The sequence below is a fragment of the Emys orbicularis genome, chromosome 22, assembly GCF_028017835.1.
Source record: "Emys orbicularis isolate rEmyOrb1 chromosome 22, rEmyOrb1.hap1, whole genome shotgun sequence".
Taxonomy (NCBI): Eukaryota; Metazoa; Chordata; order Testudines; family Emydidae; genus Emys; species Emys orbicularis.
Window position 1 is genome coordinate 5,818,952 of NC_088704.1, and position 16,952 is coordinate 5,835,903.

General features: G+C 58.6%; 1 protein-coding gene across 1 annotated transcript; it reads left to right on the plus strand.

Annotated features, from left to right (window-relative positions):
* Positions 1 to 1,404: 1,404 nt before the first annotated feature.
* Positions 1,405 to 16,414, plus strand: FBLIM1 (filamin binding LIM protein 1). The gene is made up of 7 exons (XM_065421350.1): positions 1,405 to 1,684; positions 4,575 to 4,750; positions 8,282 to 8,408; positions 9,529 to 9,695; positions 10,764 to 10,942; positions 11,817 to 11,934; positions 15,911 to 16,414. Exons 1-7 carry the CDS (start codon positions 1,405 to 1,407, stop codon positions 16,022 to 16,024), a joined length of 1,161 nt encoding a protein of 386 aa, XP_065277422.1. The 3' UTR covers positions 16,025 to 16,414.
* Positions 16,415 to 16,952: the final 538 nt, after the last annotated feature.

Consider the following 16,952-nt stretch of genomic DNA (forward strand, 5'->3'; position numbering starts at 1 on the left):
TCACTTCCCTGCTCTGTGCCTCAGTTTCCCCACCTAGAAAGCAGGGGTAATGATATTTGCCCTCCTTTGTAACGTACCCTCTTTCTAAAGCTCTATAGAAGAAAAGCACAATGTAACTACTAAGTGTAGTTATTATTCCTTACATAAATCTACATTAAAAGAACATTAAGATTGCAAAGTGAAGCACTTATAAGTCAAGAAATGCCAATGTGAAGGTTGCCCACATAACCTTAACTCTGCCCCTTGTGCATATGCATCATGCTACAGCTTCTATTAATATATACTTATTTCCACAGGACACTTGACTCATGTAGGGCCTGATCCAAGCCCATTGGAGTAAAAGAGAGCAGGAGGGACAATGCACAGTGAATGAGGGTGCTGCTCAATATTTAATTTTTACTCTCAACAGTCAGCCCACTGTATCATTTGGGTCCAACGTGCATATCTTACGTTACTCATTTCGGATCAATACTGAGCTCAGCTGGATTTGAACTAGTGACTTTGCAGTACAAAAACACCCCCACACTGGGACCGAGTACAAATGTCCTGAGCCATCCACTCCCCTTGTTTATGAGCTCATGGGGCCTCGGTGCTTGCGTATGAGGCATTCAGATGCCTTTGAGTTTCAGGGCTGTAGAAATGAACATCAATTATAATAATAGTCTGTCCACCTCTCGAACACTTTCGCTCTGAGTATCTCAAAGGGATTTACATGAATTAAGACTTGTGGTGCCCTATGAAGTAGATCAGTGTCATCACCTCCATTTTACAGGTGGGGAAACTGAGGCACGGGGACCTGCTTGAAAATGGGTGCAGAACAGAAACTGGCCCTTGCCCTGCTTTAATGACCAAGCTTCCTTCTCAGTAATAACAGTTGTCTCTAGAGAAGGGCGACTGGGGCAGTGAGGAATGTGATCTTTGCACCTTGTTTGTTGAGAGACCCTACTCCGGGGCCCTGGCAGCACTTTGCTATTCAAACACTTGGCTAGACTCCCCTTGGAGTCACAAGCCAGTTTATTGGATCTCATTCTGCACGGGTTGGTTGTTTTTTTTTTTTCTGACTTTCCAGGAAAGAAGACTTTGAACGACAGGGTGTGTGCAGCGTAATAACGCTGAGTGTGCACCGGCCAAAAAGGAAATAATTTTATCGCCTCGGGAGCAGCTGGGCATTGCCTCCAACAGCTACCCCTGCACACACGCCTTAGGTTGTGGGAACAGGAGAAGCTCAGCATGGGAGGTGCTTGTCTGGGGGCGGCTCTGAGTTCACGTGGTGTGGGAGTTAGGCTGGGCTGTGTGCAATGCTCCCCTGGAAGAGAGAGACCAGAGAGCATCTGGAGAAGTAGCGAGAGCCGTTCCTGGCTCTGTTTTCATTGCTTCTGTTCCTTGCAGAGCCCCCGCTCGAAGATGCTGTCTGGGAAGGTGGAGAAGAGGATTGCTTCCTCCCTATACATTACCCTGGCCGCTCCCAGGAGGGACACGGTCATCAAGGCTGATGTAAAGCCAGAGGTGCGTCAGCCAAGCTCAGACCACCCAAAGGAGGCTACGAAATCTGATGGGACCCACCAGCCCCAAGGGTCGCCACCAAAGAAACTGCCCAACAGCAGCCGCCAGGCCGGCAAGCAGAGCAGCAGGACACTGGGCAGTGCCGGGCCCTCGTCTGGAGCGGCGGGCTTGTCCAACGGAGGTAAGATGAATGCAGGGGACAGACTGCACAGGGCCCGTGAAACGCGTCAGAGGGAGAGTGGGTCGTAATTGACCAGAAACGGGCTCCCGCTGCACAACTGGGATCCAGATCTGGATTCCAAACACCCCTGCACTCGGGAAGATTTAGTTCAGAGTCTTGGGAAATGGCCTCATTCCCAGCAGGATGGTGCCTGGGCAGTGGTTTACTGCCCGGGGGCCTTGGAGGCTCTGTGCCGGGGTGGAGGTGTGAGCCGCCGCTGGGAGGCAGGGCAGGTGGTGTTCTTGTGTGGGGCAGGTTCCTGCCGGAGCCCGTATCTATTCCCCTGGCCTGTGCTCCCAATATGACCCCTCATCCCCCTGCTGCTGGTCCTTGCTTCGAGCCCGACAGGACCAGGCATGGCTGCAGGAGCGGGGAGGCTGGCCAGCTGGCAGCCCCAGCAGTGGAAGTGAATTAGCTCCTAGGGGTTCTAGGGGGCAAATCACCATTTGGGCTGGCGGGCTAGGGGCAAGACACCTGCTTGGAAGAGGGAGCAGAAGATGGAGGCGAGACCATTCCCCTTCGGTGTGTGTCTGTGCAGATCGCTGGGGCCGAGCCCCGAGTCTTTCCATTGACTTCGGGGGGCTTTGCACGTGACATGCTAGTAAAGTACGGTCCCACCCGGCCCCTGGGTACGTCCTTGGGCGGCTCGCCCAAGCCTCTGCTTGTGCTGCGGCAGCCGCGCTGCTATTTTTAGTGCGCTGGGAAGCCTGCTCCTAGCTGCCGTGCAGACAGACTCTGCACAGCCACAAAACTCCCCTGGGACCAGGATCAGGGGCTTCCAGAGAGGAAAGGGGTTTAATTTCCTTGAGCATTGAAATGCATGAGTTTGGGGTCCCCGGCCCGTCTCCCCCCCACCCTGCCCCCAGCTGGTGACGTGCGCTCCCATCTTCCCGGCTGCCATCTGCTTTCTATCACTGATCGGTTATCAGCAGTGTTTGCAGCCACCAGGACAAACCAGCCCGGCTGCCTGCTGCATGGTAAAGGCAGTTTGCTTTGTGGGCAGGTTGCGTGTTGGCTGCAAGTCAAACAAACAGCAGGAGAGGAGATTTATTAGGGCATTTGCTGAGAAGGAAGCTAACAATTTGACTTTGCCCCCCCCTCCCCTTCCCTCCCCTCCCCTCTCCTCCGTTCCCAAGCTCAAGAGACATTTTCCTTTGAATAAAATAGTGGAGTCTTTGGGGGCAGGGCCTTCGTTTCCCGCAAACAAGCCGTGGCCCCATGCAGCATGGGAGTGGGGATGCACTATCAAAGCCCAGCGCAGCTTAGCACCCCCCCTTCCCCCTCGTATCTCCAGGTGAAAACGCAGTGGGCACCAGCACAGAAACCAGTTGGGTTCGTTCACCCGTGTCTCCCCAGGGCAAATGTATCGCTGACGTTCCTGTCCCGAGCGTCCTGGGAATGCGTGGCCCCTCCCGGCTGGGCACAGCTGGGCACTCTTGTTAAATGACCCATGGGCACACACGACACACCTGCCGCACACAGGCTGAGAAACATGCCCATCAGTCACTAACCCACAAAGAGGCCATGTGGGGCAGTGGGACCAGAACCTGGACCCACAGGCCTCTCCCACGTGATCTAAAGGAGAGCTCGGTTAGCTGGAGCACAGGCAGCCACAGCTGGAGTTGAAGGATCACCTCCATTAGTCCTCAGCAGTGGCTCGGCGTACGTCCTTTTGGAGGGTGGCATGATCACTCACAGCCCGTGCATTGCCAGGAGCACGTGCTGGAGACGCACTACGCAGCTGCAGTATTGACGGTGCAGGTTCAGTGATGCTGGGGCTAATGCTGCTTCGGACACAGAGGAGAGATCAGCTAATCCCCAAAGCCCCTCGATGCCCCAGCGAAACGTTCGGGGCACCAGAGCCATCAGCTGGAGTGGGACTAGTTCCGATTCCTTCCCTGGAGCTGCACTGACTTACCTCAGCTGAGAGGCAAAGGGACTGGGATCCCACCCAGCCTTTGCAACACCAAACCCTGACCGAAGAGCCAGATCAAACCCACACCTGGCGGTGCCGATCCAGCATAAGTAACCAGCAAACCCGGTACCCAGACACAGCTGGCCTGGGGCTGCAGTAACGCCTGCACCCTCACCTGGAGTGATTTCTTTTATGCTTTAATGAGCATTTGTTTCCTCTTGATCCCAACAGACGGGCCCTGTTTTCTAGATGTAGGCTCCTCGCTTTGATGTGCAGCAGGAGAGAAGCTGTGATGAACAGATGTTCTACGCAGGGGAACTGCATTCGTTACTTTTCTCCTGCCAATTATCCAACACCACTAATGCTCCTTGGCGGGGGGCGGGGGGGGGGGTGCTTTTCCAAGAGCAGGACTCTCTGTTAGTAATGATCAACTTTGTTAATTTCATATCAGCAAAGATAAGAATGGGCCCTTCAGCTCTGGGTTAGAAGTGATTTCATCACCCAGGGCACCCTTGGTGTCACTGCTACTTGGAGACTGTTGCAACGTGAGATACTTTTGGACCATCCAAGAATCCTGGGAAACTTGACCAGCCCCAAGGCCTGGATCCGGGGGGGGGCACCCTGCTCCAAACACGGCTTTCCCCTCTGCTGCACAGAAGTGGAGGCATCCGTGTGTCTCGGGTCGAAGGGGGAGGAAGGGGGAGATTGGGCAGGGCCGCCAGGAGAGGAGCAGGGGCAGGCCTGGGACACACACATGCTGTAAACACACACGCGTGCCAGCCCCAGGGGTAGGTAAGGGATTTTATTCTCCAATCCGGCCCTGTTCACCAGCACAAAATTAACCCGGTGTGATTCAGGGCCCCTTCGCTCAGCATGTCAGTTCCTCATACACCCTACTTCATGCCAGACTCCAGCCTTGTTCCTTGCTTGTTTCAGGTTTCTCCTCCTTTCCTCGTCCTGTCCTAACCGACATTCCCACAGGCTCGGACCCAGAGAGCCCCCTGCCGTCTCCTCCGCCGTATCTTCTGTCCGATGAACTTAACGCCCCGTCGTTGGAGACGCTTTGCCCTGATCTGCAGAAGCTGCACATGAGCTCACCTGTGAGCCGGCAGGTATTGATGGAAGGTGGGAGGAGGAGGTTTCATGTCATGGCTCGCCTGGATGTTTTTAGCCCTGGTGCCCAAAGAACATCGAGAACCCTGAAGGAGGGCCGGTTGGTGGTCACGTCACTCACTTGGGAGACCTGGGGACAAGCCTTGCTCTGCCACAGACTTCTTGTGTGACCTGGGGCAAGTCACTTAGCATCTCTGGGCCCCAGGTCCCCCATCTGTAGAATGGGGATAATAGTCCTGCCCTGCCACACCGAGGTGTTGTGAGGACACATGTGCTGAGGACTGTGAGATGCACAAATATTGTGAGCTGCTAGGAGCTTATGGCAATGGCCGTGTGAGTCACTACACTAGAGAAGCTGATTGGTTGGGAGACTCAGGGAGGAATTTCCCCCTTCTCCCTTGTGTATGTTTGAACAGCTGTTCTGTCTAATCTGTCACAATTCCTCGCGTACCCTAGTGCTGAGTCTGCTGTCCAGGGGGGTAGAGTCGAGATCTGAACCTCGCAGCTCTAGAGACACAAGCCTGCAGGGCCTTGTTACGCCGGTGCAGCGCCCGAGCGATCTGTGGAGAATCAGGCCCTTAAGCGTTACCCGCAGGCTTTGCAGAGGTCCAGAGAACCTGGGCCCCTCTCTTCACACTGCCAGAGGCCTGACGCTGGCCCAGCCTGTGGTTTAATGCAGCCTGGAGCCGCTCTGAGGAGAAGCGCCAGAAAGCCGACCTTCTGCTTGTTGTTATTTTGGGGTTTCGATCACGTTCAGCTAAATCAGCCCAAATTCTGCACTAGGGCAGAGCCTCCAGTCATTTGAGCCCAGAGCCTTTGGAACTGAGCATCTTTCCTGCTGAAGGGTGAGCGCTTCATAGCGTCTGGGGAGGACACACCATCCCCAGGAGCGTGCAGCATTGCCGGGGATCAAGGCCCGGCATAGCTGCTTGCGCTGCCGTTGGTACCCGTGGGCGTCGGCAAAGCTGTGGGTGGAACAGTAGGGGCCTGGGTTGGGACTGAGGGACATCGGCACAGCTCCAACCTGCGCCGTTCTTGGCTTAATCCAGTCCCTCGCTTTCATCAGCACTAAATTCAAGGCACAAATATTGTCCAGATCCCTCCAAGCCTAACATCTTACCGGAAAGGACCCACTCATTCCCCTGAGAAACCCCACAAGATTTGCCTTGCAGCTGCACTGAGCCGGCAAACCCAGCCTTCGCCCGCAGGGTAATAGCAACCATCTCTCTTGTGCTGCCCATTAAACTCCCTGGCTCTGAAGACCTGAGCATATTCCCCTCTACGGGTCCAGTCAGCTGCATATTCATGTCCTTCCCCCCTTGTCTTGGGCAGTGAAATTGACCAAAAATAACAGCGCCTGAAGGATGCGGCTGTTTAGTCTGATTCTGTCATCGACGGCTCTCTGCCGTCTCTCTTTGTATGGAGGCGCCAAGCAATCCCCTGCCCCTCTCCAGGGCACCTGAGGCAGAGAGCAGCTGGCTCCTTCGCTCCAGCCAGTGAACGTCCTGCTTCCGCCATCCCAAGCTCCCTGGATTCCCATCTCACGGTGGATCAGCTGCTGCACGTACACCCAGATTGCCAGCTAGGCCGCTGCCTGGTTTGCTGTTTGCATGCTGCATTCTCGAGGCCCTATGGACTTGCCCGAGCCAAGCTTGTCTCTCTCTCCTGCTCTCCCTGCGCCTTCTGCTCTTGGCACGGGCCTTGTCTCTGTGCCTCCATGCCAGGTCCCCTCTATTGGTGCAGTGACCAGTAACCACCTGAGCCCACAGAGCATTGTTGTATTGGGATTTAAGAAAAGCTGTGGACAAATTGGAGAGTCCAGAGGAGAGCAACAGAAATGATCAGAGGTTTGGAAAACCTGACCTATGAAGAGAGGTTGAAAACAGTTGGTGTGTTTGGTCTGGAGAAGAGAAGGCTGAGGGGGGACCTGATAACAGTCTTCAAATAGGTTAAGGGCTGTTAGAAAGATGGGGATCAATTGTTCTCCACCTCCACCAAGGGTAGGACAAGAAGTGACGGGGGCTTAATCTGCAGGAAGGGAGATTTAGATTAGATATTCGGAAACCTTTCGAACTCTAAGGAGACTTCAGCACTGGGACAGGTTACCTAGGGAGGTTGTGGAGTCCCCGTCATTGGAGATTTTTATGAATAAACTAGACTAATGCCCAGGGTCAGATTAATCTTTTGTGGGCCCTGGCGCCTGGACCATGGCCCTGCTCTGCCATGAGGCCCCGCCCCCGCTTGGCCTTTCCCCCCCAAGGCCCTGCCCACCACTCGCACAGGGGGAAGGGGGCAGAGAGGAGCGACGGGGGGGAGGGAGCGGAGAGGACAGGGCAGGGCCTCGGGGGGGAAGAGGCTGAGTGGGGGTGGGGCCTCAGGGCGGAGCCTGGGTGGAGCAGGGGCGGGGCCACGGTCCGGGTGCCAGAGCCCCTTCTGAGTGTGGGCCTGGGGCCTTGGCGCCATTGTAAACCCGGTACTGCTTATGCCTGTCAGGGATGATCTAATTTTACTTAGTCCTGCCTCGCCCGGGGGCTGGCCCAGCTGACCTCTCGAGGTTTTGTCCAGCCCCACGGTACAATTCTCTGCCCCAATCGCATTTCATCCCGGCATGTCCGAACGTGCAGATGAGATGCAGCGATGTCACGGCGCACAAACTCCGAGAAGCAGCCACAGGCCCGGGCTGGCAGATCTCCGCAGCGGTTCCAAGAACATAAAGGAGCCGGCCTTGTTATAAACAGCAGAAATAAAACACAGAGCCAGACAGGAACGTTTCCAGCCACCTCCCTCCCTGGTGTAATTCCAGTGAAATCAAAGGGGTTACCCAAGGATGAGAAGGTTCTGTCTGTTTATGGTGGTGATTTCTACTGTCAATGCAAATCTGTGGCCACTGGGAGTCAGGGACTTTTTGAGATGACAGGAAGGATGGTCTTGTGGTGAGGGCAGGGCTGGGACTCAGGAGAGCTGGGTTCAACAACTGGACTGTCTAGGCAATCTTGGGCAAGTCATTTAAAACAAAATACCCACACCGTGCCTCAGTGTCTCCATCTGGAAATGGGGGGTAACGATACTCGCTTTCTCCTCCCCTTTGTCTGTCTTGGCTATTTAGACTTTGCGCTCTCGGGGGGCAGGAACGGTCTCGCACTGTGTGATGGCGTTGCTATGTGCTACTGTAATAAATAGCAATAATAGCGCCTGGCTCATACCTAGCGCTGTCATCAGCAGATCTCAAAGCTCTTGCCAAAGGTCAGTGTCATTCTAAAGGTAAATGTCGCTATTCTCCGGGCAGAGGTTTTAATTTAAAAAAATTTCCAGCCCTTCGCTATGTCCCCGGTGCCTTGCTGGCGTGTCTGTCTGACAGCCTTCAGAGCCGGCAGGATTCAAACCCCATCGTCCCCCACCGGCTGTCACAGGCCCAGAACGCTGCAGTCGTTAGCCAAGCCTTCGACCGGCTGGGTTTGCACAACGGAGCCCTCACAAAGCCTCAGCCAGACGCCCGCCCCAGCTCAGAATGCCTTTTTCCTCTTCATCAGGCCTCCTCCACCTTCCCAGCGGAACCGAGGCAGCATAAAATCCAGCCGACCAATCTGGAGCAAGCGGACGAGCGCCAGGCCCCGAAACAGAACGTGAATGGGCTCCTGGAAAGAGACATTTCCACAGGTAACTGCCAGAGTCCATTAATAATATCTCGCTCTTTGAGAGCGCTTGACCTCCATAGATCCCACGATGCTTTGCAAAGCAGCGTGTGCTTTACTAGCCCCATTTTGCAGATGGGGAAACTGAGGCATGGTGATAAGTGACTTAACCAAGCCCACGCAGTGAGTCAGCGGCAGAGTCAATGCCAGGTTGCCAGGATCCCCAGCTTCATGCTCTGTCTACCAGATCCCAACTGTCCCTACAGGTCTAAATTCTGACTTCAGTGGGGCTGCATTCACCTGGTTGTTAGCGAGGACCGATCGTGCAGTAATGGAAGGATCGGGTTTTGCTAGCTCCCGGCAGCGCTCTCCTGGCCCCGGACACACAGAGCGTTTAAGCAAAGGAGTTTCTCAGGCAGAGTCCCGGCCATCGGTGTGAATGGGAAGCTGCAGGGCGAATGGGCAGCCGTGCTGAGAATGTCTAGTTAGCTCAGGGATACGCACCCTCAACGAACTGGAGAGACACTTGGCTATCAAATGGAGTTGCACAGCTGGTGGGTAAGGGCTGGAGTACAGACCCATGTGGCACCCACAGCAAAATGCCCTGCAGAGCAGGGCCCACCATCCCTTCTGCTGTGTTTGTACCGCACCCAGCACAGCAGGGCCCCGACTCTGGCCTTTGGGTGCTACTCGAATGCAAATGTTAATCATAACCTGTGCAGGGGGCGGTGTGTCCGGTCTGTGCCCAGCAAGCAGGCAGAACCGAGCGCTGGTATCAGCAGCACCAGGCCTGGGAGTGGCAGCAAAGCTGTTGGGGGAGGGGGCATTGGGAGCCTGGGGATGGGAAGAGGGGTAGCAGAAACCTCACAATGTGGGGAGCACTGGTGGGGGAGGAGCTTGGCTGGTGCTGGGGCCTGTGATTGGAGGAGAGGGGGAGGTGGGGGATTGAAGACATTGGTGCATTCCTAGGTGATCCTCACCCCCTCTACAAAATATACAAGACCAGCCCTGCAGCCTGGCTTTATCCCCGTGGTGCCACCATGCCCCCTCCCCCGGTGAGCTCTCTGCAGCGTCTGACTGGCTGCCAGGTGCCGGGTGATTTACTATCCTTAGCCATAGTAAAGTGACTTGATTCTTTCTTCCAGTCTGTGCCTTTTGCCACAAGGCCATTGCCCCCCGGACCCCGACCATAGAAGCCATGAACAGACAGTACCACGCGGACTGCTTCACATGCCGGACGTGCCACGGCCAGCTAGCGGGGCAGCGCTACTACCAGAAAGAGGGCCGGCCAATGTGCAACTCTTGCTACAAGGTCAGCGCAACTGGCTCCTGGTCGTCCCAAGAGGCCAATGTCGTTCTGTTCTCAGGAGTCAAATCCGGCTTCTGAGGGAGCCCCTGGGAAAGTAGGAGGGGTTCAGAGTTCGGCAAGACTAGCTGACCTGCAAGGGTCCCTCAGATACAGAAGTGCCCTACTCTGGGAAGACCCAGCTTTGTAATGCCACCGATACTGGCTCAGACACGGGTCTGTACAGAACAAGGGCCTGATCCTGTGGGGTGCGGGGTGGTCTCAACTCCCAGGATCTTCAGGAGGAGTCGTGAGGGGTAGGTTAGCCTGAGGATCAGTCCCAAGCAGATCTAAAGCAGGGAACGTGCCTGGTGCTGAGAACTGGGGACTGGGAGTCCACGTTCCAGCCCCAGCTCCGTGTCACCTACAGCAAGTTGTGCAGGTCAGCGTTTCCAAAAGTGGCCTCTTGCTCCATGCGCCCCCAGTTCTGGCAGCTCAGCTTGAGGCATCCGGCTTTGGTTTGCAGTGGCACTGAGTGTCTTCAGCTTCAGCGCTCTGAAAATCAGGCCCCAGGTTCGTGCCATCGGCCAGCCCTGATCCAGGCCGCTTTTGGCAATCTAGATCTTCATGTCCGGGCCTTAACTTGAACCCCCTGCAAAATAGAGCCAACATGCACTTAATTTATGAATGTTTCGGAATGGGCTTGGAAATACCTAGCTGAAAAGTGCTACAGGAAGGCCAGGGATTCTCATGGTTACAGGCCAGAAGGACATTTGTGTCCTGGGAGCGTTTCCCATCCATTCGTGTCGTTCATTGCGAAGCAGCAAAGGCTGCAGTCTTCCATTGGCTACGGTGACCATAGAGCCACGGGGCTTAGCAGGCAGCTTCTAGCGTGGAGGCGTGAATGGCTCTGCCACTGTGCCGGGAGGGTCTCTGAGACCACGCACAGCATTGAACTCTGGTTCCTCCCAGCTCTCTGGCCTGGACGACCTCCCTCACTGCGTAGGTGAGGGCTGCATTGGGGGCGCAGCGAGGGGCGAATGGTACCATCCACTTCTGGTTTCTGCGCTTTATCTGCCTCTCTCCTTCCCGCAGGACACGCTGGAGAAATGTGCCAAGTGCCAGGGTCTGATCCTGGAGCACATCATCCGCGCCTTGGGGAACGGGTACCACCCCGAGTGTTTCATGTGCTCCGTGTGTGGGCGGAGCATCGGGGACGAGAGCTTTGCCGTGAATGACCAGAACGAGGTGCACTGCGTGGATGATTTCTACAGGTGCGATACGTTATACGTGGCGCGTCGGAGGGGTAGAAAGCTAGAGCGAAATCGCCTCTGCATCTAAACTACCCTCCTCTGCAGCTTAGAGGGCCCGATTCTGTTCAAAAGGTAAGTCTTGCGCACATGAGACAACCTGAAGGGCCCGATCCTGCAAACCTTCCCTCCAGCAAGTAGCCTTTACTCACCCAATTCATCCTCCAGGCTTCACCAGGACTCTTTGCCTGAGGAGTGCCTCCTTAGTATGCTGCTACCGAAGCCAGTGGAGCAGGGTTGGATGCCAAGCCTGCAGGTGCAATAGATCCGATTCTCCCCCACTTTGCATCTCAGGGAGGCGTTACTCCCCTGGGCAAAGTGGGGGTGAGCGACACCCAATCAGAATCTTCCATTCACCCCCGTGGTAGCATTTGACTGGGGCCCTGCGATGCCACCAGGGTGAGTAACGGCCCTCTGCTGGAGGGATGCTTTTCAGGGTTGCGTCCTTCACTTTGTGTCTTGTGTGCAGGACTTAATTTTTTTTGCTCAGTTTCCCCCTTTAGTTCAATGTCCCCATTATTCACCCCCGTCTAGTTCACACTGCAGTATTCCTAAACACCGGGGCTGACTCCTCTCATTCACGCCGCTGTGGTCGTCAGTGGAGTTCCACCAGTGTAAAGCTAGCGTCAAGGAGAGCAGAGACAGGGCCACAAGTGATTTCCTGGATAGCTTGGCCTGGCACCCAGCTCATTCCAGTCTGCCACTTCCGTTCCATGTGCAGTAATACCGAAGCCACGTAAAGTAACGTGGCTCTAGCTTTAAATTGTGCTGGGAATTGCTACAGCTAATGGGCGTGGCAACTGCTGTGGCGTAAGAGGTTGGCCGTTTGTTTCATCAGGAAGTACGCCTCCATCTGCAGCGTCTGTGAGACACCCATCATCCCCCAGGAGGGGAAAGATGCCTACAGGATAGAATGCATGGGGCGAACCTTCCATGAAAGCTGCTATCGCTGTGAGGTAGGTCCTGCTGGGATGCTGCCGATTTTTGATTTTTTAAATAAACGCGTGGTGGCGGAGGGGATGAAGTCCTAGAAACCACCCGGAGGCAGCCCCAAACAAACAGGATTTTATTCCACAAACACAGGTTCCCTCCCTGGGTTATTGGAGAACGAAGCAGGTTGCTCACGGCCACGTCACTTCCTGTGGCCGAGCCATTGCTCAGACATGCAGGCGGACAGGGATGCTTTCCACTCCCCTCCTCTCTGCAGCACACACAGTTCAGAGAGTTCCAGGAACCCCTCCTGGCTCTGCAGCGGGCTGGCTTTACTGAGCACCCACCCCTTGTACTCGGCTGGGGGCGTGGAGCGTGTCCCTGGAGGCGGCGGGTGCCCGGCTGGGGGTGTGGAGCGTGTCCCTGGAGGCGGCGGGTGCCCGGCTGGGTGTGTGGAGCATGTCCCTGGAGGTGGCGGGTGCCCGGCTGGGTGTGTGGAGCGTGTCCCTGGAGGTGGCGGGTGCCCGGCTGGGTGTGTGGAGCGTGTCCCTGGAGGCGGTGGGTGCCCAGCTGGGTGTGTGGAGCGTGTCCCTGGAGGCGGCGGGTACCTGGCTGGGGGCGTGGAGCGTGTCCCTGGAGGCGGCGGGTGCCCGGCTGGGGGTGTGGAGCGTGTCCCTGGAGGCGGCGGGTGCCCGGCTGGGTGTGTGGAGCATGTCCCTGGAGGTGGCGGGTGCCCGGCTGGGTGTGTGGAGCGTGTCCCTGGAGGTGGCGGGTGCCCGGCTGGGTGTGTGGAGCGTGTCCCTGGAGGCGGTGGGTGCCCAGCTGGGTGTGTGGAGCGTGTCCCTGGAGGCGGCGGGTACCTGGCTGGGGGCGTGGAGCGTGTCCCTGGAGGCGGCGGGTACCTGGCTGGGGGCGTGGAGCGTGTCCCTGGAGGCGGCGGGTACCTGGCTGGGGGTGTGGAGCGTGTCCCTGGAGGCGGCGGGTACCTGGCTGGGGGTGTGGAGCGTGTCCCTGGAGGCGGCGGGTACCCGGCTGGGTGCGTGGAGCGTGTCCCTGGAGGCGGCGGGTGCCCGGCTGGGTGTGTGGAGCGTGTCCCTGGAGGCGGCGGGTACCTGGCTGGGGGTGTGGAGCGTGTCCCTGGAGGCGGCGGGTACCTGGCTGGGGGTGTGGAGCGTGTCCCTGGAGGCGGCGGGTACCTGGCTGGGTGCGTGGAGCGTGTCCCTGGAGGCGGCGGGTGCCCGGCTGGGTGTGTGGAGCGTGTCCCTGGAGGCGGTGGGTGCCCAGCTGGGTGTGTGGAGCGTGTCCCTGGAGGCGGCGGGTGCCCGGCTGGGTGCGTGGAGCGTGTCCCTGGAGGCGGCGGGTACCTGGCTGGGTGTGTGGAGCGTGTCCCTGGAGGCGGCGGGTACCTGGCTGGGTCCGTGGAGCTGGGTGCTGTCCCTGGAGGCGGCGGGTGCCCGGCTGGGTGCGTGGAGCGTGTCCCTGGAGGCGGCGGGTACCTGGCTGGGTGTGTGGAGCGTGTCCCTGGAGGCGGCGGGTACCTGGCTGGGTCCGTGGAGCTGGGTGCTGCCCCTGGAGGTGGCGGGTGCCCGGCTGGGGGTGTGGAGCGTGTCCCTGGAGGCGGCGGGTACCTGGCTGGGGGTGTGGAGCGTGTCCCTGGAGGCGGCGGGTACCTGGCTGGGGGTGTGGAGCGTGTCCCTGGAGGCGGCGGGTACCTGGCTGGGTGTGTGGAGCGTGTCCCTGGAGGCGGTGGATGCCTGGCTGGGTGCGTGGAGCGTGTCCCTGGAGGCGGCGGGTGCCCGGCTGGGTGCGTGGAGCGTGTCCCTGGAGGCGGCGGGTGCCCGGCTGGGTGTGTGGAGCGTGTCCCTGGAGGCGGCGGGTACCTGGCTGGGTGTGTGGAGCGTGTCCCTGGAGGCGGCGGGTACCTGGCTGGGTGCGTGGAGCGTGTCCCTGGAGGCGGCGGGTACCTGGCTGGGGGTGTGGAGCGTGTCCCTGGAGGTGGCGGGTACCTGGCTGGGTGTGTGGAGCGTGTCCCTGGAGGCGGCGGGTACCTGGCTGGGGGTGTGGAGCGTGTCCCTGGAGGCGGCGGGTACCTGGCTGGGGGTGTGGAGCGTGTCCCTGGAGGCGGCGGGTACCTGGCTGGGTGCGTGAGGCGTGTCCCTGGAGGCGGCGGGTACCTGGCTGGGGGTGTGGAGCGTGTCCCTGGAGGCGGCGGGTACCTGGCTGGGGGTGTGGAGCGTGTCCCTGGAGGCGGCGGGTACCTGGCTGGGTGTGTGGAGCGTGTCCCTGGAGGCGGCGGGTACCTGGCTGGGTGTGTGGAGCGTGTCCCTGGAGGCGGCGGGTACCTGGCTGGGTGTGTGGAGCGTGTCCCTGGAGGCGGCGGGTACCTGGCTGGGTCCGTGGAGCTGGGTGCTGCCCCTGGAGGTGGCGGGTGCCCGGCTGGGGGTGTGGAGCGTGTCCCTGGAGGCGGCGGGTACCTGGCTGGGGGTGTGGAGCGTGTCCCTGGAGGCGGCGGGTACCTGGCTGGGGGTGTGGAGCGTGTCCCTGGAGGCGGCGGGTACCTGGCTGGGTGCGTGGAGCGTGTCCCTGGAGGCGGTGGGTACCTGGCTGGGGGTGTGGAGCGTGTCCCTGGAGGCGGCGGGTACCTGGCTGGGGGTGTGGAGCGTGTCCCTGGAGGCGGCGGGTACCTGGCTGGGTGTGTGGAGCGTGTCCCTGGAGGCGGCGGGTACCTGGCTGGGTGTGTGGAGCGTGTCCCTGGAGGCGGCGGGTACCTGGCTGGGTGTGTGGAGCGTGTCCCTGGAGGCGGCGGGTACCTGGCTGGGTCCGTGGAGCTGGGTGCTGCCCCTGGAGGTGGCGGGTGCCCGGCTGGGGGTGTGGAGCGTGTCCCTGGAGGCGGCGGGTACCTGGCTGGGGGTGTGGAGCGTGTCCCTGGAGGCGGCGGGTACCTGGCTGGGTGCGTGGAGCGTGTCCCTGGAGGCGGCGGGTACCTGGCTGGGTGTGTGGAGCGTGTCCCTGGAGGCGGCGGGTACCTGGCTGGGTGTGTGGAGCGTGTCCCTGGAGGCGGCGGGTACCTGGCTGGGTGCGTGGAGCGTGTCCCTGGAGGCGGTGGGTGCCTGGCTGGGTCCGTGGAGCTGGGTGCTGCCCCTGGAGGTGGCGGGTGCCCGGCTGGGGGTGTGGAGCGTGTCCCTGGAGGCGGCGGGTACCTGGCTGGGTGCGTGGAGCGTGTCCCTGGAGGCGGCGGGTGCCCGGCTGGGTGCGTGGAGCGTGTCCCTGGAGGCGGCGGGTACCTGGCTGGGGGCGTGGAGCGTGTCCCTGGAGGCGGCGGGTGCCCGGCTGGGTGCGTGGAGCGTGTCCCTGGAGGCGGCAGGTGCCCAGCTGGGTGCGTGGAGGGTTCCCCTGGAGGCGGCGGGTGCCCGGCTGGGTGCGTGGAGCGTGTCCCTGGAGGCGGTGGGTGCCTGGCTGGGTGCGTGGAGCGTGTCCCTGGAGGCGGTGGGTGCCTGGCTGGGTGCGTGGAGGGTTCCCCTGGAGGCGGCTGGGTCCGTGGAGCTGGGTGCTGCCTCTGGAGGCGGCGGGTACCCGGCTATGTTCCAAGACCAGCACATCTGCTGCCACCTCACAAAATGTGGCGTGGGAGCCGGTACCGTCTGTGGCTCACTGCACAGGGTTTAATTGAATTCCTCTGGTGCAGGAGGGGTTTGGGCCCAGATCCTCATGCCCAGGCAGCATCTCATTGGCTTGACAGTCTGGGTGTCATGACCAGGATGCCACAGACTAATTAAACTGACGAATGTGGGGGCTGAGCTAGCTAGTCTGCAGGAGAAGGTGCTCCGAGCACTACGTGTACTGGAAGCAATGGGGCTCGCTCATGGAGTTCCAAATGAATGAAAGTGACAAAACTGAAGTAGCGTGTGGCCAGCAAAGGAAAGAAATTCCTGTGATGCTTGAGGCTTTAGAAATGACTGAGTTTTGGACTGACTTTTGATTGGCGTACTTTCTACCTCACAGAACTGCAGGATTCCCCTGTCCACCGAGCCAGCGGAGAACGGCTGCTACCCCTTGGACAGCCACGTCCTCTGCAAACCCTGTCACATCAAACAGAAGAATGAATCGTTCTGCTAAGAGAGCCAGGCGGGCTTCCCCAGAAAACCGTGGATGCAGTCGCATGGCTGAGATGAGCCGAATCTCTGTACTATGGCAGTGTTCTTATCCTCTGCATTCATTTATGTCCAACTTTCTGTCCTGACTGTCTCTCTTATGGTAGGACCATATTAGTAGCTCTGAGCTTTAGCAGCAAAGTCCTACCACGCATGCTTCCTAATCGGCCATGCGACCAGCCCTGAGAGGTGGCAGTGGAACCGTCTTCTTCTCTCTTTCCCTCCAGTCTGGCTCTGCTTATCTTCCACGGCTCCGCCAGCTGGCTTCCTCTGCCCCCAAATGGCTCCGTGCACGGGACCAAACCAGCAGCTGCTGATGGGACGAGTGAGATTGATTAAAATGATGTTTCAAAGCAGGTAGGGCTCTGTCTCCTCACCGTGTAAATAACTCCCCTGCTGCTTTTAAGTTAAGACTCTGGGAGGATCTTGCTAAACTGCAGAGGGGCCGGGGGAGAGCACTGTGCTATCAGCTCTGGGAGCACGGCAAGGGAAGGGACACGCACAGTGGTCGATGCTAAAACTGCATGACGGCCACCCCTGTGCAGAAGGCCAGTGCACCCTCAAAATAGGGCTAATGTAGGACCTAAGCGGTGCATACGTTTTTACTGGTCTCCTGCCCAGGAGTGACTTTTACCCACAGAGCCAGGTCACATATATACACACACAGTCTTCTGCTTTACTGCACCCCGCAATAGTGCTGTGAATTATGACCCAGCAGTGCCAAAGAGGTTTGTACAGCAGCAGCTGAACACCACTACACATTCTGAAAATGACCCCGTACCAGGGGCAACCTGGGGCCTGAGCCTTCGGGTCGTAACTTGAGGGAGCGAAGGCTGCAGGATCGGCCCCTAATTAAGATCATGTCTCCTGAAATGCTGCGGTGCCTCAGTGAC